Genomic DNA, 23,424 nt, shown 5'->3' with positions numbered 1-23,424 from the left:
GTCCAGGGTAATATACACTAAACACGGGCCAGTTAGTTTTATCATATGAAAAGCCTGTCGTACTTCAGCGTATGGTCACCGGATGTCAGGGATGCATCTGTTATATGCTGAGCCGTTGGATTCCTGGCTAGACCTGTTAAAAGTGGTGCTAGGGATGCCACTCTTATATATAATAATTCCGATGGTCTGTGCCCGATTATAACAATTAGTCAGCAGTTGTGATTGAGGATGTAATTATGGTGGATAACCACTAGATGGCAATAGTGTCAATGTGAGCCCCAGTGGTATTAACTCTCATAATTCTGAAATCTTCCAACACTTCCCAGCGTATTGTAATACGAGGCCTGTGTGCTGAGGCCTTATAGAGAGGCTGCTGTTGTTGTATATCACAAGGATACTTAGCAAGATGGCAGGGGGCTGCTTAAGTGTCACAGCTGAGCTGTCAGTGGAGACTTTTTGCTAGTGTGAGAGAGATGGGCGCCTGTTTATGTTTCCTTCCAGCCCTGGTTTAAATTTCCCCAGTGGAGGCTGCTCAGGACTTCAATGCCAGCTGCTCACCCTTAGATCACAGAGTGTCGGCGGTTCTCCCCTGTGCTCACGCAGTTCCTCTCACCTCCAGTGCATGTCTGCCGTGGATCACCGAATGCCCAGATAACGGGGCTGGCCTCCTCCTCCAGAGCCTAGATGCCCAGCAGGAGAGACTGTGGTCTCAGACTCTCAGGTAGGCCGCAACTCACCATTGCATCGTATCTCCACCAGAAAGGTCTCAAAATGCTCCTCTCACCCAGACAGAGCTTTTGGGACACGGTAGGGTTTAGGATGGAGCCTCTGTTTTACTGAATTGTGTGGATTGGGTTTTTTTACCCTAGGAACTCTCACATCCACCTCCGTCCTTTACCACTTCCGGTCACGCTCCCCAGGTCATAAATTCTTAAAATAATCAAAAACTATGCAGAAATAAGAGTTCCTAGAGTATGTTTTAATTCACCATCAAAAGAAAAGGACAAATATTAGGATTAAAAGAAGCATCCAAATGTTAGCTGTTCATTTAGACCATGTGGTGACATTGTACACTGCTCAATGAATGAAATATTCCAGTACCTCTGGCAAGCACATGGAGGGCTGTGTGACCCTCCAAAGAAATGCCTTCCCACACCATTACTGACCCACTGCCAAACCGGCCATGCTGAAGGATGTTGCAGGCAGCAGAACGTTCTCCATGTCGTCTCCAGGCTCTGTCACGTCTGTCACATGTGCTCAGTGTGAACCTGCTCTCATCCATGAAGAGAACAGGGCGACAATGTTGAATCTGCCTAAGTTGATGTTCTCTGTCAAATGCCAATCGCCCTGCACGGTGTTGGGCTGTAAGCACAACACCCAATTGTGAACATCTCGCCCTCATACCACCCTCATGGAGTCTGTTTCTGACAATTTGAGCAGATACATGGATGTTAGTGGCCTGCTGGAGGTAATTTTGCAGGGCCCTTGCACTGTTCCTCCTGTTTCCCCTAGCACAAAGGAGGAGGTAGCAGACCTGATGCTGAGTTGTTGACCTCCTACGTCCCACTCCACATCTCCTGGTATCTGCTCCATGGTCTGTATACTGTGCTGACAGACACAGCTACCCTTCTTGCCACAGCTCGCATTGATATGCCATCTTGGATGAGCTATGTGAAAACCCAGGGTCTCCCGTGGGCGTAATACTACTCAGACAACACAGGGTGAGGGTAAAACCTTGTGGCAATATTTTATTGAACCACCAAACAGACAATAAACACATAGAACAGTCCCAGCAAAATACCCAAGATGGTGCGAAATTACACAGTATCACCCGTCCACTGGCCCGCCAGGAATAGAACAACTGCAACTTTGGGACTTCCAGGGCCAACTACCTCAACCAGTGGCCCCCCGCTTTTGGCGGGCCCTCACAGAGAGGAGGTAGCGGCAAGCTTAGGAAACTGACAGTTCATTGAGATATAAGGCCAGGAGACCCGAGGGTCCCATCCTGACCTCTTCAAACAACTCCATGGGTTTCAGGTGACCTCATTGTCCCAACCTGGTTTTCCCAAATGTATCCATGGGATCTCTGGTGGTCAATGGAACAGATCTGTATCCTTCCAGTTAGGTCCCTGTACCCTTTGGCTGGAATCCTGTAAAATCCAAATCTGTGTCTCTCTGGTTGGAGCCATGCTACCAAACTACTGTCCTGAAGTGTCTTTCTGATTCTCCTTGCAGAAGGATAGAAAACCCTTTTTATATGTACATATGTGGCTAAGGTCATCAGTCACAGGTCAGGGGGAAAGGTGCAGGGTTCAGGTCTCATTGTTTGAGCATTAAATCTATTTACACAGTTGGTATCCCCCTGCTCTTGTAAATCAACAATTAGCTGGCTTAATACAAAATGTAATTAGCATATTAACAAATACTATTGTTTCCAGACCAAGAAAAGTCAATATTTAGGTTTATACAAATACTAGTATGTCCTTCTTGACCCATCAAAGGAACACACACAAATTCTAAAGTCAGCACAAACACAATAGTGTATTTTTCCTGGCTTAACAAATCTAGATATCTGAGTAATTAAGATTAGAAGCGGTGTCGTCACAGACAAAGTCTTCTGACCTACTGAAAATAGACGTCTGGATAATTAAGATTTAATTCTGTTTCGTCAAATCTCGTAATTGTGAAGGCAGCATATAACATCTTTTGTTGGGAACGCCGCAGATTTAGGCTTCAAGGCCCTGTGAGCTCTATCGAATTTAATAGATGTACTCTGGCTATCATCTGTAATGGAACTAAAGATCTCTTGGAGCGTTGTCTTTAGTTCCTCTCGACCCTCCGTCTCAGGAAGGCCTCTCAGCCTGATATTACATCTCCTGCCTCTATTGTCCAGGTCTTGTATATGAGAGTGCAGATACTGTAATTTGATTTTTTGATGGCTAACCACTTGCTGAAGATTAATCACATGGGTTCTGGTAATGTCATGGTCCCTCTCCAGGGGGGGACCTGTTAACTGATGAAGATCTTACCTTATACTTGCGATTTCAGACCTGCATGTTTCCTTCACTTCTGCTATTAAGTTCTTAACGTCATTCTTAGAGGGCAAGTTTTCCAAATATTTCTTCCAGGTTAGATTATAAGATGCGGAGCCCTGTTTACCCCACTCATCATCTGACTGTGCAGGAGAGGAGGACCAACTGTCCATCTCTGAGTGACTGATAAAGAGAGGTATATCCCCTGCCCCAGTCCCCTCATCACCCTGAGTGACTTAATTTCCCCAGCACACTTTATGAGGGTGTTTATTTTGCCCTTGGAGGGAGCTCATATAAAGATTTTGAGTGAGGACCGCCTGTTGACCCTGTTGATATGGTTGAAGAAAAGGAGCAGGACAAGAAAATTAAAAAAACATGAACCATATACCCTTTTTTGGGTGAGAAGGTGTACATGTGAATACACCGGAAAAAAAGGAACATTTTAATTGGCTTTATGTCTTTCTGCTGTCACCCAGTAGGGTTGAGAAACCTGGGCCAATTCAGGCCTTGTGCATTTTGATAAGAGTCAGCCTGTCAGGGTTTAATATTGCCATTGCAGCTCTTGTGTACCGTTGCTGTTGCTCAATTAAAACAACAGTCCTTGTCAGGGAAAAAAATGTTTTCCTTATTAATACTGTAAAGTTTGAAGTCATATATATATATACCTAATTTAAAATGTGCAAGGGAAGGGGAAGTGGACATGCTGCTGATGGTACATACAGAGGCTGAGGCCTTTCGCCAGGCGAAACTGTGCCTGCTGCAGGAGCACAATAAACGCACTCATCCACGACACCAAGCTTCCTATCCCACTTTGCAAGGAATAATTGAACACCACCCTTAAAGCCAGAACGGTGCGAACAAGTGGTTGATTGGATGGCAGATAATTCTTCTGTAACGCTGGCATCCCGGCATGCTTCTGCTCCTCCCTCCTGACAGGGACGCCAACTTACTCACTGCCCCGGCCGCCCTGCTGTGTCCCCTGCTCCGGCACCCATGTCCCAGTCTCGGCATGCGCCGCACAACTCCCCTGGCGGTGCGCTTGGGGCGCGTGCGCACTCCCAGTCTCTTAAAGAGACAGCACGCACAATCCTAATGTGTCCCTAGCCTATAGCTGGGAGGCACTTAGTACTTAAAGCGCACCTGTCAGCAGGATTGTGCTCAGTAAACTACATATACTGTCAGGAGGGAGAAATTACACTGATTAATATGATACCTTGGTTGTTGAAATCCATCCTGTGGTTCTAGTGTAATCTTTACTTTCAGTTTGGAGATAATGATATGCTCGTGCTTTGGGGTGGGCTTTATCTGGTGCTCTGCTTACATATTCGTCTGTATGCTCTTATGACTTTATGTCCCACTGCCTTTTCCGTGACCCTCGCATTATACGCATTTTGGCTAACACTGATTACTGATTGTTCACCCTTCTAGACCCACGCTACAAGGAGAACTTTCCATGTGTCTTTCATGCAGCGGAGAGGGCTAGTAAAATTGTGCAAAAGCAAAAGGCCGTAGTCGAACAAATAGTAAAAAAATTCCCATCTGACAACGCTGGCAACAGAGGTCATAGATTTTTGGGCAATAAGGAGGAGAGACGAAGAAGACACACAACAGGTCCAACAGAGGCTGGGGAACAGTATCAAAGGTCTGGGACAGTTTCATTAGACCCTCCCAGCGCCCAGGCCCTAATGCGGGGGATAGTCTGTCAAAGAGGGAAACGTTGGTGAAGAAGTACCTGGCCAACTGTACCAGTGTCCTCCGTGATTCCTCTGTGCTGTACAACTATTGGGTATCCAAGCGGCATACGTGGCATGAACTGTTCCTCTATGCCTTGAAGGTGGTGACCTGCCGTGCCCCTAACATTTTGTCAGAGAGGATTTTTCGTGCCACCGGGGGCATAATAATTGATAGGCGCATCTGCCTGTCAACTGAAAATCCTGCCTAGATGACTCTAATCCTAAACTTTCCCTCCACTGTATGCAGGTTACAGTGGTTTTGCTAGAGAAAGAAATATTTAGCCCTGATAAGGACTGTTGTTTTAATGCTGCAGGAACAGTATGCAAGTACTGCTATAGCAATATTAGTAAACCCTGACTATATCCCTGCTCTAAACTTCACTCTCCCTTGTATAACAACTCTTCCTGAACAGCTTCCTGAACATACTTTACTGAGCATCACATCACCGGGTTTTATATAAGACCCTAAGACGCAATGCTGCCGGCCAATCACAGTAAAGCCAGTAGCCAATGGCTATGGCATTACCATGCATAGCAGGTTATTCCCACATGTTCATTGACTGTCTAACAGGCGCCAAACATGTGGGGTGAGGACTCAAGCATGGCGCTCGAGCACCCGCGATACTCTATCCAGTGTCGAGCAATGGTGATCATGCTCGCTCATCATTAATCCTTATCCATCTCAAGTATAGGCCAGTATTTTTCAAAAATATTTCTTATCTCTTTAGCTCCGAGGCTGAAAGTGGTGATAAATCTCACAACCTCATAATTCTTTGTTTTAATGGCCGGAGTTAAGTGTTCCACCCTATCCTTAAGTTTAAGTGTTCCTTAAAAACTTTGTATGTTATCCCCTTTCTAGGTATCTTGATTCAAGATCATCTGCCTGTTCTTTAAAAACCTTATTGTTGGAACAGTTCCTCCATATATGCAAATACTGACCTCTGGGAATACCTTTTTTGAGGGTAACTGGATGGTTACTCTACCATCTCAGCAAAGAATTGGTTGCTGTGGGTTTTCTATAAGTTCAAGTCTCCAAAAGTCCAGTATCCATCCTCCTAACAAGTACATCCAGAAATGGCAGGCATGTGGGACCACATTCGAAAGTGAATTTGAGACCTATGAGATTTTCATTTAGGCTATCCACAAAGCATGAAGTCATCATCAGGCGTGCCTTTCCAGATAACAAAAATGTCATCTATATAGCTGGCCCACATGTATACGCTTTCAGTGTTATAGGAGTTACGGATCCGGGTGGTGGAACCTCTGTGCTGCGGTGCAAGGAGGGACCAGAGGGGCGTAACTAGGTATGAACTCGGACTGACCAAGGTCGCACGGCGGCTCAATTGACTCCGTGAACCAGGGAAGGACCGAGCAGAGGGACCAGGTGCTACTCTGGGCCAGTCCTTATATGAGAGCAGGTGACTCCCACGCGTAACTGGCAGGAGCCTCCAGGTAGGCTGGCTAATAGGCATGGCAGGTAACTGGTAGGAGCCTACAGGTAGGCTGGCTGGTAGGCACGGCAGGTAACAGGTACGTTCTCCGGGTAGGCAGGCAAGCCTGGCCCATAGACAGACTGGTGGGTTAGGACCGTAGGCAGACCGTCGGGCTGGAGAGTACACTTGGCTGGTGGAGACAGGTAGTCAGGCTGGCGGACTGGACTGGTAGTCACAAAGAGAATGACGGCACTTCCACTACAAAAACTAGGTGTGAACAGGTGCTTACTAAGAGCAGCTACCTCCATATATAATGAACAAATAAAGTAGCACACTGTAACACTGAGTATATAGATGTGAAATATGAAATATGAATAGCATAACTGCTGTAAAAAATAGAAATAAATGAAAAATTTTTTGAAAAATTTTTTTAGCGCATGAAATATGAAGTATGGAAAATGAATAGCATTACTGCTGTAAATAAATGAGAAATCTTAGCGCATAAATTGGCCAATTCATGTGTACCTGACAGCCGCGGTAAGGCGTTTCTCGATGTCAGGACCTACCAATGTGAATACCTCTCTAAGAGACCTCCGTCTGCTTATGTGTGGGAAAGACAGATCCTGATGCATTTAAAACCACCTGCGGCATGGGGGTGGGGGTGGAGTGCTCAGTCAACGCTAAATCTAGTAACAAAGAGAATGACGGCACTTCCACTACAAAAACTAGGTGTGAACAGGTGCTTACTAAGAGCAGCTACCTCCATATATAATGAACAAATAAAGTAGCACACTGTAACACTGAGTATATAGATGTGAAATATGAAATATGAATAGCATAACTGCTGTAAAAAATAGAAATAAATGAAAAATTTTTTGAAAAATTTTTTTAGCGCATGAAATATGAAGTATGGAAAATGAATAGCATTACTGCTGTAAATAAATGAGAAATCTTAGCGCATAAATTGGCCAATTCATGTGTACCTGACAGCCGCGGTAAGGCGTTTCTCGATGTCAGGACCTACCAATGTGAATACCTCTCTAAGAGACCTCCGTCTGCTTATGTGTGGGAAAGACAGATCCTGATGCATTTAAAACCACCTGCGGCATGGGGGTGGGGGTGGAGTGCTCAGTCAACGCTAAATCTAGTAACAAAGAGAATGACGGCACTTCCACTACAAAAACTAGGTGTGAACAGGTGCTTACTAAGAGCAGCTACCTCCATATATAATGAACAAATAAAGTAGCACACTGTAACACTGAGTATATAGATGTGAAATATGAAATATGAATAGCATAACTGCTGTAAAAAATAGAAATAAATGAAAAATGTTTTGAAAAATTTTTTTAGCGCATGAAATATGAAGTATGGAAAATGAATAGCATTACTGCTGTAAATAAATGAGAAATCTTAGCGCATAAATTGGCCAATTCATGTGTACCTGACAGCCGCGGTAAGGCGTTTCTCGATTTCAGGACCTACCAATGTGAATACCTCTCTAAGAGACCTCCGTCTGCTTATGTGTGGGAAAGACAGATCCTGATGCATTTAAAACCACCTGCGGCATGGGGGTGGGGGTGGAGTGCTCAGTCAACGCTAAATCTAGTAACAAAGAGAATGACGGCACTTCCACTACAAAAACTAGGTGTGAACAGGTGCTTACTAAGAGCAGCTACCTCCATATATAATGAACAAATAAAGTAGCAGCAGTAATGCTATTCATTTTCCATACTTCATATTTCATGCGCTAAAAAAAAATTTCGAAAAAAAAAAAAAAAATTCATTTATTTCTATTTTTTACAGCAGTTATGCTATTCATATTTCATATTTCACATCTATATACTCAGTGTTACAGTGTGCTACTTTATTTGTTCATTATATATGGAGGTAGCTGCTCTTAGTAAGCACCTGTTCACACCTAGTTTTTGTAGTGGAAGTGCCGTCATTCTCTTTGTTACTAGATTTAGCGTTGACTGAGCACTCCACCCCCACCCCCATGCCGCAGGTGGTTTTAAATGCATCAGGATCTGTCTTTCCCACACATAAGCAGACGGAGGTCTCTTAGAGAGGTATTCACATTGGTAGGTCCTGACATCGAGAAACGCCTTACCGCGGCTGTCAGGTACACATGAATTGGCCAATTTATGCGCTAAGATTTCTCATTTATTTACAGCAGTAATGCTATTCATTTTCCATACTTCATATTTCATGCGCTAAAAAAAATTTTCAAAAAATTTTTCATTTATTTCTATTTTTTACAGCAGTTATGCTATTCATATTTCATATTTCACATCTATATACTCAGTGTTACAGTGTGCTACTTTATTTGTTCATTATATATGGACTGGTAGTCAGGCTGGCGGACTGGACTGGTAGTCAGGCTAGCAGCGGGACCTGAGGGCTGAAGCAGAGTTTAGAACACAAAGCTACAACCTTGCACGGGCACCTCCATATTGGAGGAGGTGCCTTTTATATGAGAAGTCCTCCGGCCATTGGCCGGGGACTCCTTAAGACGGCGCGCGGCCCCTTTAAGAGGGAGGGAGCGCGCCGCCCTAAGCACAGTGCCCTGGAAGCTGCGCGCGCCAGCACCAGCAGCAACAGGAGAGCCGGAAGACGCCGGGCCAGGAGCGCGGCGGTAAGGGGGACGGTGTCTTTGCCTGTCAGGGGGCAGAGACGCCGATGCTACAATAGGGCATATGGTTACAAAAAAAACATAGTTTCCTCCCACCAGCCCAGGAGCAGATTTGTGTAAGTGAGTGCACAGGAGCTACCCATCGCAGTGCCCTTAAGCTGGTGGTAGTACTTTTGATCAAATATGAAGTAATTCTTTGTGAGGCAAAATTCAAGAACCCTAAGAACAAAATTACTGTGTATCTGACATTGTGTGCCCCTCAGTATGTGATCGCATCCAATCCTTTATCATGGGGAATTGAGGAGTATAGAGCCTCAACATCTATACTTGCTAGGTCTGTTCCAGGGCCCACTGAGATCCTCCCCTTCACTTTTAATAAGAGGTCAGTTGTATCTCTGGTATATGACTGTAAAGGACAAAGGGTCGGAGTACTTGATCCAGATAAATACTCAGATTCTGGCAAAGACCGTCTATCCCCGAGACAATGGGTCTACCCTTAAGGGGGTTCATACTCTTGTGTATCTGACAACCCTTCTTCTCCTCTTCTGAGTGATGTCTCCGCTCTTCTGACTCTCCGGATTACTCTGCGCTCTGCGTGACCCAGATGTGACTTCTACAATGTAAGTCTATGGGGTGTCAGGACGAGGATAAATACACTTACATTATATAAGAGACTTCGGCTCACACATTGAATATAGCGAGAGCCGTGAGTGTCAACTGAGGTGACATCACTGAGAAGAGGAACAGAACGGCGTTGGACACCGGAGAGGGTGGCGGTAGGACAGTATAGTAATACCCTCACACTACATTACATGCACATACACACATTTACTGAATAGAACACTTAATGGCCGAGCTTCTCTAATACAGGAGAAATGTGGCCCCTCAAATCCACTTATAAAATGACTTGGTCTCCAAAGAAAAAAGATCGATGTTGGATATTTGCTACTAAACCAATAAACCTTCTAATGTCCTAAAAAATAAAAGGACGTTAAAAAATATAATGTCGCCATATAGTAGACGTCCAGTAACTGGTAATAATAATGTATGTCGTCTATTTGTCTCCACCGTTACATTCACACATAAAACTGTAGAAAAGGCGGCGCTGGGTAATTGTACCAGTAGTGAGGGGAAATAATGCCGGAAATGTCACTGACTGCGGAGAAGTCTCCAAGTAGCGTCTGTTAGAACCCTCCTGTTAGTGTTTTCTATTTTTGCTGGTCACATGACTTTTTGCCTATATAATCCAGCTCCGCCCTTCTGGCCTTGCTGGACTTCAGTGTTACATTTACTGTTAAGCTAGCCAGGTGCCTTGTACCTTACTCTGTAGTTTGCTTGGTCTTTTGACCACTAGTACTTCTGTTTGTTTGTTTGTCTTTGTTCTGCTACAATTTCTGTCAGGAGGTGTCCAACTATATCCCAGTCCTTAGTTCTCGTAGGGACCCCTCCCTTATATCTATAGGTCTGCGTTCAGGCTAGCCGAGGACTTAGGCCGGTCTGTTCACAAGGAACAGGTCCCCCGCTGCATCGTAGGGAATCAGCTTAGTCCTATTGTAGGGACAGTTTTCCTTTCTTTTCTTAGTGTTTGTAGCAGTTCATAATAGCGTCTTCACTCCAGATATCACTGTACATACATGGAGGCCCCTGATCATGTGACCCCTGACTCCTCCCCTCCTGTGACCTCATCACAGGTCCTGTGCGCACAGAACAGCCATATATGTGGTGGCGGCTCTGCAGGTGGAGGTATGTGGAGATCCCCCATTACTGACGCATTAATACTAGATATATATTGCACAAGGGATATCGCAGGCGATTCCCTCTAGAATAATCCTGGAAACACAGAATTAGAGATGATTATTTCTCAGCAGTTTCTATAGGACTTAATACATTCCTGATTCCGGAGAGTGATATAAATACAGCAGAAAACAGAGGAGTAAAGTTCCGAGAAGAAGCTTCATAGAAAGACCCTGAAGTTACAGACGTCGTTTAACCCTTTGAGAGGAAGTGATTCCAGGGAGTAAATCCAGAACTCGTCTCAGTAGAAGTTTACAGCGTTGTGATTGTGAATCCGCTGCGGTCGTCTCTTCTAACGCCGACCATCGGAGATCAGAACTTTTCTCACCATCTCCGAGAAATGTCTGGCCACGGTGGTCACCAAACTACTGCTCTTCTTCATTTTTTTTTTTGCAGGGGCCGCAGTGGATTTCACTCTAGATTCAAGTTAAATGTGTGTTAGATCTAAGCACATACTTCCCTATTTATTTAGACCTAGCTAAGGGGAAGGCACTTCATGCAGGGGCGCATTTGTGTAGATTTTATCAAAGTGCCATAATTTTTTAAGTGACAGGACAGTGAAACATGACAGTTGGACAGGGCAGGAGACAGGTAAGACATTCAAGACAATTAAATAAACTTGCTTCCAGGTAATCTGATTTGCAAATAGTATTAATCTATGTGTTTGTAACATTTATATTCTGCTGCATCTACTCACATCCACTGTCCTTTCACACACTCTTTGTACTACATCCATATAAGCCCCTCTCTCCTCTCCTATGTATAGCACTCACGCTCTCTTCACAATTTTAAACCGCACAGATCCATTCACTCCCACCATGCAACACAAGAGATGGTTTCACAAATCGCTCAACCATCTGCTCACTCTCTCTATTCTCATTCTCCTAGTCGCCAGAGATATTTCTCCTAATCCAGGCCCTTCTTGTAATAATAAGTCTAACTCCTTCCCTGCTACACTCAGAAACCCTGCAAATCTCATTAATATTCCCTGCATGCCTTCTGTCTCTTTTAATTGTACCCTTTGGAACGCTCAGTCAGTATGTAACAAAACTTCCTACATCCATGACTTTTTTTCTTTCAAATTCCCTTAACCTTCTGGCTCTTACTGAAACCTGAATCCAGCAGTTGGACACCATTACCATTGCTCTTATATAGTGGCCTACACTTTTATCATACCCCGAGACCTGACAACAGATCAGGTGGAGGTGTCAGCCTGCTCCTTTCAACAAAATTAACTTTTAAGGTCATTCCCCCAGTTCCCTCTCTTATTTTCCCTTCTTTTGAGACCCACACTGTGAGACTCTACCGGCTCTTCTCCCTGCGAGTGGCGGTTGTGTATCGCCCTCCAGGCACCTCCTGTCAGTTCCTGGATCATCTTGCCACCTGGTTTCTAAACTTTCTATCCTGTAACATCCCCACCCTCATCATGGGGGACTTTAACATCCCCATTGATGATCCCCTCTCCCTATCTTCCTTCCACCTTTTATCGCTAACTTCCTCCTTTGGCCTTTCACAGCTTACTAATTCTCCTATACATGAAGATGGTAATACGCTCGACCTGGTCCTTTCCCGGCTCTGCTCAGTGTATGACTTCACTAACTCCCCTCTTCCGCTCTCTGACCAAGAATCATCACCTGGCTCAGAACACCAACACTTTCCACACGTTGAGAAATATACGTGCCATTAACACGAATGGCACCTTTTAGACCTTTTCTACCTTTTGGCTCAGCAAAAACTCGTACAGTTGCTCTTATTCATTCTCATCTGGACTATTGCAACTCTTTACTAATCGGTCTCCCCGTTACTAAACTCTCCCCTCTCCAATCCTTCTTGAATGCAGCAGCCAGGATCATATTCTTTTCCAACCACTACACCGATGTCTCTACCCTGTGCCAGTCGTTGCACTGGTTGCCCATCCGATACAGAGTTCAATATAATCTTAGCACTCTCACCCACAAAGTGCTCCACGGTTCAGCACCACTCTACATCTCCTCCCTCATTTCAGTCTACCACCCTACCCGTGCCTTCTGTTCTGCTAATGACTTAAAACTAAAATCTCAATAATCCGAACCTTCCATTCCTTTCTCCAAGACTTTTTTGCGTACTGCGCTAATTCTTTGGAATGCACTACCCAGGAAAATTTGATTAATTCCCCAATACCCACAGTTTTAAGCGTGGTCTAAAAATGCATTTCTTTATACTGGCCTATTGCCTCACCTCACTTATCTAACTATCCCTGTTTGGCCCATACAAAATTTTCTTAAAAAAACATGACCCCCGTATCATCTGTTCACGCCCTCCATGCACTTAATAGCCCTATATGTCTCTACTCTATACATACTGTCTGGCAACCAGTTTATGCAGCATTATGTGCATACCCTATTTAGTATATTATGGCTGTATTGTACAATATAATCACATTTTACCATTCACCTTTCGCGTCTTCCCTATTTCCTCATAGATTGTAAGCTTGAGATCAGGACCCTCACGCCTTTTGATATCTTAGTTATGCTTATTCTGTAGTGCCTGTACAAGTCCCCTCTAAAATTGTAAAGTGCTGCGGAATATGTTTGGCACTATAAAAATAAAAATTATTATTATTATAGAGCCGAACTGAGGACCGATGTTCGTTCAGTCTGATTTTAATTGATCGTGACGTTTGTCCAACGTCCACTTTACCACAAGGGCACTTTAACGAGTAAATCACACCAGAACTGTAGCAGGTAAGAAACACCAATATCCACAGGTGTCCCTTCTAATTGGTGATGAACACTGTCACCTTAAATAATCCTCGAATCCTTTTTGGATCAGAAAGGAAGTCTGTTTAGAAACTTTAGCTTAATAGTATCAGCTCTAATCACATAGTTAGATAGCGATTTACTCTGAAGATGCAGAGATTGTGGGGTTGTTTTAAAAATATTATATTCAGGGTGTTTTTGTGTTGCCACCTTAAAAGAATCACAATGGTTTTGTTCCCTTTCCACTGATAGATACATACGACGCGACTATTAAAAACTGGAACCAAGTAAAAATGTATTGCCCACATAGTACAGTGCTCCTTTCTTGGCCTACCCACGCAGTATAATGTTCCCCCAATACTGCCATCCTCAACATACATTATGATAGTACAAGATGCCTCACACAATATGCTATCTCCCAAACCACTGGATAATAAATCCTAATTTATCCCCATTCTTAATGCAGTACAGTGCCCCTTTATTTTTTCCCACACAAAGTATAAAGTTTCCCAGACTACTGCCATGACCCCACACACTGTATAATATCCCCCTAGTACTGCTATCCCCCACACACAGTATAATGTTCTCACAGTACCGTCATTCCCCCACACATTGTATAATCTTCCCACAGTACTGCCACCCCCCCACACGCAGTTTAATGTTCCCACAGTACCACCATCCCCAACACAGTACAATGTTCCCACAGTACCGCCATTCCCCCACACACTGTATCGTGTTCCCACAGTACCGCCATCTCCCCACACACAGGATAATGTTCCCACAGTACCTCCATCCCCTTACACACTGTATAATGTTCCCACAGTACTAGCATCCCCTACACGCAATATAATGTTCCCACAATACTGCCATTCCCCCACCCACAGTACAATATTCCCACAGTACTTCTATCCCTTGTGGCAAGCCGACTCACTCAGCCGCCTTTGGAAGTAGACTCAGGAACTGGTTTTCTCTGCAGGTTTATTGTATGGGATAAAGCCCTGCAGCTCCAGCAAAAATAAACACGGCCTTTCTGGCAAAACGACAAAGCAAAAGCTAAACGATAGCTCAGTCCATAGAAGTGTGCGGTTCTCCCACACAGGTTGTAGCGCAGCCTTCAGCTCCTCCTGAAGGCTATAGCTTCCCAGTCTGGAGTCCTTGCCTCTCCATATGCACAACACAGAAAAAAAAGAAATATTGATTGAGCATTTAATCTTGCTCAGCCCCAGCCCCAGGGGAGGTAGGGTAAATGACTTCCCACCCATCTCTATGCCATTCACACAAAACCACGACCGTTAGGTGAATTAACCTCCAACATATAACATGCTGGAGGAAAGTTGTAGGTTTAGTTCACACAGGCTAGCAGCTGGAGTAACACATACCTCCCCTCGCATATAACAGCAGTGACTCTGTCACACACCCCCACACACTGTATAATGATCCCACAGCACCCCCATGCACCAATACACAATATAATGTTACCACAGTACAACCATCCCCTCACAAACAGTATAATGTTCCCAGAGTACTGCCACTCCCCCACACACAGTATAATGTTTCCACAGTACTGCCATCTCCTCACACACAGTATAATGTTCACACAGTACTAGCATCCCCCCACACACAGTATAATGTTCCCACAGTACCACCACCCCCCAACACAGTATAATGTTCCCACAGTATTACCATCCCTACACACTGTATAATGTTTACTCAGTACTAGCATCCCCTCATACACAGTATAATGTTCCTACGGTATCTCCATCACCTCACACGCTGTATAATGTTCACACAGTACTGCCATCCTTCCCACACACAGTATAATGTTCCCACAGTACCGCCATTTCCCTATATACCAGATAATGTTCTCACAGTTTGACCATCCCCCCACACACAGTATAATGTTCCCACAGTACCACCACCCCCCACACACAGTATAATGTTCCCACAGTTCCGCCACCCCCCACACACTGTATAATGTTCACACAGTACTAGCATCCCCCCACACACAGTATAATGTTCCCATAGTATTACCATCCCTTCACACTGTATAATGTTTACTCAGTACTAGCATCCCCTCATACACAGTATAATGTTACCACAGTACCGCCATCCCCTCACACACAGTATAACGTTCCCACAGCACTGCCATCCCCCAAACACAGCATAATGTTCCCACATTACCTCCATGCCCTGACACACGCTATAATGTTCTAACAGTAACACCCCCCCCCCAAACACAGCATAGGTGTTCTCATGGTACTGCCATCTCCCCACACACAGTATAATGTACCAACACTTCCGCCACCCCGCCCACATACATTATAATGTTCACACAGTACCATCATTCCAATGTTATTTTTTTTTTTACATTTTAACAACTGTTTTTTTGGGGGTGTTTTTCATGTGAAATATGGAAAACTACTAAAAAAAATCATCATATCCAGAGAAAAAGAAAGCACTATACATGGAGATATTGGCAACAAATAACTCCTGTCTTGGTGTTCTTACAAACAAGCTTTTATAAATGCCTGAAACTATCAGACATGAGATCTATCGGGATAGAAGATTACAGTCCGGGGAAGACAGGAAACATTAATATAGACGGCTGGTGGTGATGTAGTCTGTAACGGAACCTGGCCAAATTTTTATAGAGCCATAGTAGAAGATGAAGATGTGGTCCTCATTATGAAGTAGTTATTTCTCATGTCATGTAATGAATATCTCCTGCAGTATTGCTTATGCTGATTCCAGTGTCGGTAAATGAGACGAGAATTAGCTTTATGGAAGTTGGGTCTATGAGAAACGTATTCAGCTGCATACTCGGAGGGAGAAACTGTTTGTTGTCTGTGGCCTAAAATATATAGGTTTTATTAGTAGATCTCAGTGAAGAAAAAAAGAATGTTTTAAAATATTGTCTCCAGTAATTGTATTATTACACGGAATTCTTTATGATGTTACATTGGCTCATCGTCTTCCTATTCAGGTACCTACAATATCAGATCCTCTCATTGGACATCTATAGTTAGAGAATTTTTCTGATTTACCCATCAAGGATGGATATGGACAAGAAGAATATGGCAGGGAGGATATTACACCTCACCCTAGAGATCCTCTTCCGTCTTACTGGAGAGGTGAGATATTCTGATGACGTCACATTACATCTTTCTTATCTATGGGAATAACAGATGGACAGAACTGGAGAGGTGAGGACTCTGGAAATGTCTGTAGTGAGATTTATTAATGTGTCTCTCCATGACCAGGATTACACAATAGTGAAGAAGACATCTAATGAGCACTGTCAGGATCCTGTGTCTGAGGAATGGGGAAGACCCCTGAGCCCAATCACAGGGTATCCACCTCACCCTCTGATACATGAGGACATCAATGAACAGAAGATCCTAGAACTCACCTACAAGATGGTTGAGCTGCTGACTGGAGAGGTGAAACTGCTGGGAATGCTGGGACATTATACAGTAATGCTATGGAGGGATCGGGGGAATGACGGTATCATTGTATGTGTCAGGTACCTATAAGGTGTCAAGATGTCGCTGTCTATTTTTCTGTGGAGGAGTGGGAGTATTTTGAAGGAAACAAAGATCTGTACAAGGACGTCATGATGGAGGTTCCCCAGGCCCTCACATCACTGGGTAATACACAGGATTAAATACACACTCTATAATTATCTGTATGCAAAGAATGAATTCAGTCCCTGTATGTCTTTGATCCAGATCTATCCAGTAAGAGGACAACACCAGAAAGATGTCCCCATCCTCTTCTTCCACAGGACTGTAAACAAGAAGATCCCAATGTTTCTCAGGATCACGAGGTAGATGGAGAGAAGGTGTCATGAGATTTCCCCTATGATGTGTAGATGGCTTCGAAGGTCTTGTTTTCAGTCTTGTTTTATCCACCAGGATTATATGTTTTATACTTGTGTAATGAGAACGGTGGAGATGGCAGGATTAGAGCTGATCATAGATGGGACTTCTCCATCTGTCTGTGACTTTTACAATATTTGTTCCAGGGTGAAGATCTGACCTATATTAATACTTCAAAGACACATATGAGGGGAGATGAGCGGTGTAAAGAGGAGATTCCTACATATGACTACCCAGGTGAGTAGTAACCACTAAATGCAGAGCAGTCACAGATTCTTCTCGGTCACCGGCTGTGGTTGCTTTATCGGTGGTGTAGTTCGGCCGTATCACAATAGTTTGATCACCATTTTGCCGCTAGAGCATAACATTCTCCTCCATCCGAAAATGTTCAAATTACTTTGAAATTGCGAAAGCCCTTATCTATAGAACTTACAACCTGGAGAATCCACCTACCCCCTGGGGTTAGAAGACGCTGACCCTTACATGCCCAGGTCTGTAAACTACTATATAAAATGATAGCGTACATAGAATGTGCTGACAAGTTAGAAAATCTCTTGAAGAAAAATATTGTGATGGGCCTTTAAGAGAAAGCGGAGGGTAATGATGCTGTTGGCTTCCTAGAACCCAGATATCTTATTGGATGAACCTACCTTCTCTCCCTTCTGTGCTGCTGAATGTGCTCATATGGTCCCTACAAGACCAGGTCCAGTCTTTCTGGCCAAACTTGGCATTTATGATCCACAACACTAAATGTGCAGTGAGGGCCAAGTGTAAATTTCTGTACAATAGCAACAGAGTTTCCCTTTATCCTGACTTTTCAATTTCTTTTAAAACCAACTAACTTCAAACAAGATCGTGATAAACTACATACAAACTATGTAGTGATTTTTTTTTATTTAACCCACTTATATAGCGCCATTAATTTCACAGTGCTTTACAGACATTATCTGCACTGTCCCCATTGGGGCTCACAATCTAGATTTGCTATCAGTATGTGTTTGGAGTGTGGGAGGAAACTGGAGAACCTGAAGGAAACCCACGCAAACATGGGGAAAACATACAAACTCCTTGCAGATGTTGTCGTTGGTGGGATTTGAACCCAGGACCCCAGCGTTGCAAAGCGACAGTGTTAACCACTGAGCCATCTTGCTGCCCATATAACTTTAAGCTGTGAGTGGCTGATGGCTGTAATATACATTAATTTATATCTACATGAGATGTTTTATAAAGAAACCTTAGGCACTAAATTGAAGTAGATTTGCAAAAAATAGTTTATTGAATCAGCCCTTGAGAGACAACTTTAAGTACCAGCAGTGTTTCAGCCTCTCTGGCCTTTATCAAGGTTATCTGTCCATGTGCTCATCAATAGAAAAAGGGGATATCTGTCCCATTGTGTGTCAAAGTAAGCAGGTGTGTCACTCTGGCGTGCTATGACACGCTGTTCATCTCCATATTTTGACAAGGGATTGCTCAATAAACAATTTTTTTGCAAATCTACTTCAATTTAGTGCCAAAAGTTTATTTATAAGTGATTTACTCTTTTCCTTCTTGGTACTTACAATTTTGGTCTTGCAGATCCTCTATAAACTGTATTGCTGGAGATGTGTTGGCATGGCTGGAGCCCTGGTTACATGAATTCACTCCACATCATAAAGTCCATTATGATTTCAATCCTAAGGAATTCAGATTACTGCAAATCTATCCTGAAATGGGGGACACTAATACTTTCTCTACTCTTCTGGTCAGAATTCATAGTAGCTCCAATGATCCACCATAAATGAGTGCAACTCCGGTTTAGTGTTGGAGCTTTCCCCTCATATATATATTGTTGTTGAGGATTTAACATATTTTTATTCTATATCTTTTTTTACAGGTTAATTTTGCATGTTAGTTTGATTGTGGTCGGATCGGCCTTCCTCATTGATGCTAGTCTGTAACTACCTGGTAGTCTTAAAAAAAAAACAGATCTCCATTTCTTCTTCATAATGCCAGAGATCTACATCTAAGACACTTCAGCTCTGCACTATTGTAAAAAATTTTCTTTTAATGCCTAAAATTTCTTCAAGAAACTCATCTAACAGAAAATATTGGCCCCTACGATAGTTTCGATTGCAAAGAACCACCGAGCCACATAGTCTAATTACTCCAGAGAGGTTTCACCGCTAGTTACTAATTTTTTACTGATGAAGACTGTTGAGTTTGATCATTTCAGTAGATGTGCTATTGTCTATAGTCACAGTTTTTGACTACAGTAGTTTGTGTCCAAAATACTCTGATTTAACCACTATCTGCATTCAGTTTTGTGTTCCTAACCAGTAAATCTGACATGTGTCACTTTCTGTGGTGAAAACTTTGGATTCTTCTTCTGATTACAAGAATTCTGAGATATTTTTTTTTCTGTGACGCATTGTTTTTTATGTTTCTGGTAATTTTAGGTTGATATGATGTGTTAATTTTTGAAAATATCTGAAAATTGCCAAATAATTTAGAAAGATTTATACTTTTAAAACTCTAAATTTTTACGCTCTTAAAACAGTTAGTTATACCACACAAAATAGTCAATAAAGATAATTTACCATATTTCTACTTTAATAGAATATCCTTTTCATTTTGTCAACATCCTTTTAATTTTTTGGATGATAGAAGGCCTACAAGTTTAGCAACAAGTGTTGTGTGAACCAGACCTTAATCACAGGACAATAAAACTTTCACACTCCTTATCTATGAACTGCTCCAATGTTTACAGCCACAACTCTTTATCCCACCTCCCATACTTATAGTTCAGCTTCACGTCACTTGTCTCATCTATTGCATTATTTTTGTGCCCTGTTGTGTATAAATATGTGATTCTTCAGATTTTGTGTTATTCTATGCCTGATGAAAAGGCCTGAGCCATTAAAAGGTATCAACCACTGAGGGCTCTCAAATCATAATATTTTTCTGTATGTTCAATTACAGTCATATGAAAAAGTTTGGGCACCCCTATTAATCTTAAGCTTAATGTTTTATAAAAATTGGTGTTTTTGCAACAGCTATTTCAGTTTGATATATGTAATAACTGTTGGACACAGTAATGTTTCTGCCTTGAAATGAGGTTTATTGTTCTAACAGAAAATGTGCAATCTGCATTCAAACAAAATTTGACAGGTGCATAAGTATGGGCACCCTAATCATTCTCATGATTGCATACACCTGGCTATGAAGTTCAAAGCTCAATGAGGTTACAAAACCAAAAAAAAGTGCTTTAGTAAGTCAGTAAAAAGTAGGTAGGAGTATTTAAAACAAGAAAATGATAAGGGTGCCCATACTTATGCACCTGTCAAATTTTGTTTGAATGCAGATTGCACATTTTCTGTTAGTACAATAAACCTCATTTCAAGGCAGAAACATTACTGTATCCAACAGTTATTACATATATCAAACTGAAATAGCTGTTGCAAAAACACCAATTTTTATAAAACATTAAGCTTAAGATTAATAGGGGTGCCCAAACTTTTTCATATGATTGTACATTTACAAAACCTCTTTTTTGGATAACAAATCGTTTTTCAAAATGACTTTGAGGAGCCTAGAAAGTTGAGTCACTAAAAATATGGAAACCTGTGTTTTTCCATTCACAGATGAAGAACCTGAGTAGAGGCTTGTTTTTTATGAGATGAGTAGAAGTTTTTATTGGTATTATTTTTGCCTACGTAACATATTTTAGTGACTTTTTATTCCATATTTAGGAGGCCGAATGAAGAACAGTTGAACACCACGCTCTACTGGTTCATTTTATGAGGATTTCTATTAGACTATGAACTGTCATTGTCTTACTAAGTAATTCAATTTTTTTACATAACTTGCCATTTTTAAGGGCATTTTAAGTAGAAATGTTCAAAAACATAAATTTCATGGATATTTTGTTAAAAAATAATAATTTGTTTTATTCTTGGCAGGTGACTGTACCAGGGTATCAGAGGGACAGCTGACATCTTCAATTTTTAAATCAGATGATCTTGAGATCCCACAGGATACAATTGAAGTTAATGTCATTACTCCAGATATACCATCATCACTTCACAGCAAAGATCTGTCATCTCATCCTTGGAAACAGGTCCTGTCTTCTGATTCATTTTCACGTTCAGAATATGGAAATTGTTTTCCCCTTGAAAAGGCTTTTCTTAAACATAAAAAAAATCAGACTGCAAAGAATAGACTTTCTTGTTCCAAGTGTGGGAGATATTTTAACCAGAAATCAGATCTTGCTAGGCATGAGAGAATTCACACAGGGGAGAAGCCATTTTCATGTTCAAATTGTGGGAAATGTTTTAACCGAAAAGCACATCTTGATAGCCACCAGAGAACTCACACAGGGGAGAAGCCTTTTTTATGTTCAGAATGTGGGAAATGTTTTAACCAAAAATCAGATCTTGTTTGTCATGAGAGAACTCACACAGGGGAGACCCCATTTTCATGTTCAGAATGTGGGAAATATTTTACAAAGAAATCAACTCTAGTTACACATCAGAGAATTCACACAGGGGAGAAGCCTTTTTCATGTTCAGAATGTGGGAAATGTTTTGGAGAGAAATCTTTTCTTGTTAGACACCAGATCAGACACACAGGGGAGAAGCCATTTGCGTGTTCAGAATGTGGGAAATGTTTTACAGAGAAATCAACTCTTGTTACACATCAGAGAACTCACACAGGCGAGAAGCCTTTTTCATGTTCAGAATGTGGGAAATGTTTTGGAGGGAAATCACACCTTATTACACACCAGAGACTTCACACCGGGGAGAAGCCTTTTTCATGTGTAGAATGTGGGAAATGTTTTGTAGGGAAATCACACCTTGTTAGACACCAGAGACTTCACACAGGGGAGAAGCCTTTTTCCTGTCCAGAATGTGGGAAATATTTTAACCAGAAATGGAATCTTATTATACATCAAAGAACTCACACAGGAAAAAAGCCTAATTCATGTTCAGAATGTGGGAAATGTTTTAACCAGGAATTAGATTTTGTTGTGCACCAAAGAACTCACACAGGGGAGAAGCCTTTTTCTTGTTCTTAATGTGGGAAATGTTTTACATGGAAATCAACTCTTTTTAAACATCAGAGAAGTGACACAGTGGAAAAGTCCTTTTCATGTTCAGAATGATGTCAGTTTGAGGCTAAATACCCTGTCTGAGAACTGATTCTGACGAGTGAATTTGAAGAGTGAATTTGAAGACTGATTCTGACGACTGATTCTGACAAGTGACTTTTACAACTATAATAATAAAAATAAACTGTTTGCTGATGGGACTTGAACCCAAAATTCTGTGTCCCAAAGCCAGTGCACTAACCACTGAGCTATAAACTCAGTTGTGAAATCCTAGGAGTTCTATTTGGTTATATGATTTTCAGTGCAAACTTGTCTAAAACTCATTGGGACTTATGCACAGACTGCAAGCAAGCTAAATTCAAATGATGTTTGATTTTGATGTGTGAGTCTGATGTGACTTTCTTCAAACATCAGAATCAAAATCATAATGACTTTTAGTTACCCTGAGTATTTTCATGGTTGATCTCATAAGACAAGAACAGCTATCAGTTAGTATCACTTGACTGAATAGCTTAATGGTAAGGCGTCAGTTTCTGAAACTACAGTGTTTGAGTTCAAATCCTCATAGGAATAAGATTTTTTTTTTTTTTTTATTATGGCTATTTAGCACACAAACTACAGGGGTGTTTTACTTTTAATATCTGACACTCTGATTGTCATCCTGATGTGTTAAGAGTTTCAGACGCGCTGTATATTTGCATGGTAAATTACATAGCCAAAGTAAATGTAAATTGGGAGTTTGCAGCCAGTACTTGGGTGGATGGAAATAAAAATTTACAATAAAGACATTTTATCAATAGACCCCTTTAAGAAATTATGCAAATACAAAGTCACTTGGAAATAGATATGTAGTAAATTATTGCCTCCCAATTTACTTTGGCTATGTAATTTACCATGCAAATAGACAGCATGTCTGAAACTCTTAACACGTCAGGATGACAATCAGAGTGTCAGATATTAAAAGTAAAACACCCCTGTAGTTTGTGTGCTAAACAGGCATAATTTAAAAAAAAATATTTTTTTTTATTCCTATCAGGATTTGAACTGTTAATACCATAGCTTCAGAGGCTGACACCTTACCTTTGCACTATCCAGTCA

General features: G+C 42.0%; 1 protein-coding gene across 3 annotated transcripts; it reads left to right on the top strand.

Annotated features, from left to right (window-relative positions):
- Positions 1-307: 307 nt before the first annotated feature.
- On the top strand, positions 308-22,522 carry LOC141270544 (uncharacterized). Of its 3 annotated transcripts, XM_073680601.1 has the most exons (8): positions 10,515-10,573; positions 13,231-13,347; positions 16,346-16,493; positions 16,623-16,802; positions 16,886-17,009; positions 17,091-17,188; positions 17,387-17,477; positions 21,179-22,522. In XM_073680601.1, the coding sequence occupies exons 3-8, from the start codon at positions 16,416-16,418 to the stop codon at positions 22,291-22,293; spliced, it is 1,686 nt and encodes a 561-aa protein (XP_073536702.1). In that variant the 5' UTR covers positions 10,515-10,573; positions 13,231-13,347; positions 16,346-16,415; the 3' UTR covers positions 22,294-22,522. The 3 variants fall into 3 exon arrangements, with proteins under 3 accessions (XP_073536705.1, XP_073536703.1, XP_073536702.1); XM_073680604.1 differs by lacking the exons at positions 10,515-10,573; positions 13,231-13,347 and adding an exon at positions 308-721; XM_073680602.1 differs by lacking the exon at positions 13,231-13,347 and having other exon boundaries at positions 10,505-10,573.
- The last annotated feature ends 902 nt before the right edge of the window (positions 22,523-23,424 follow it).

Source organism: Phyllobates terribilis, unplaced genomic scaffold, assembly GCF_046119375.1.
Source record: "Phyllobates terribilis strain yellow unplaced genomic scaffold, ASM4611937v1 Scaffold_5__5_contigs__length_657084704, whole genome shotgun sequence".
Taxonomy (NCBI): domain Eukaryota; kingdom Metazoa; phylum Chordata; class Amphibia; order Anura; family Dendrobatidae; genus Phyllobates; species Phyllobates terribilis.
This window is presented reverse-complemented; position numbering and strand designations above follow the sequence as displayed.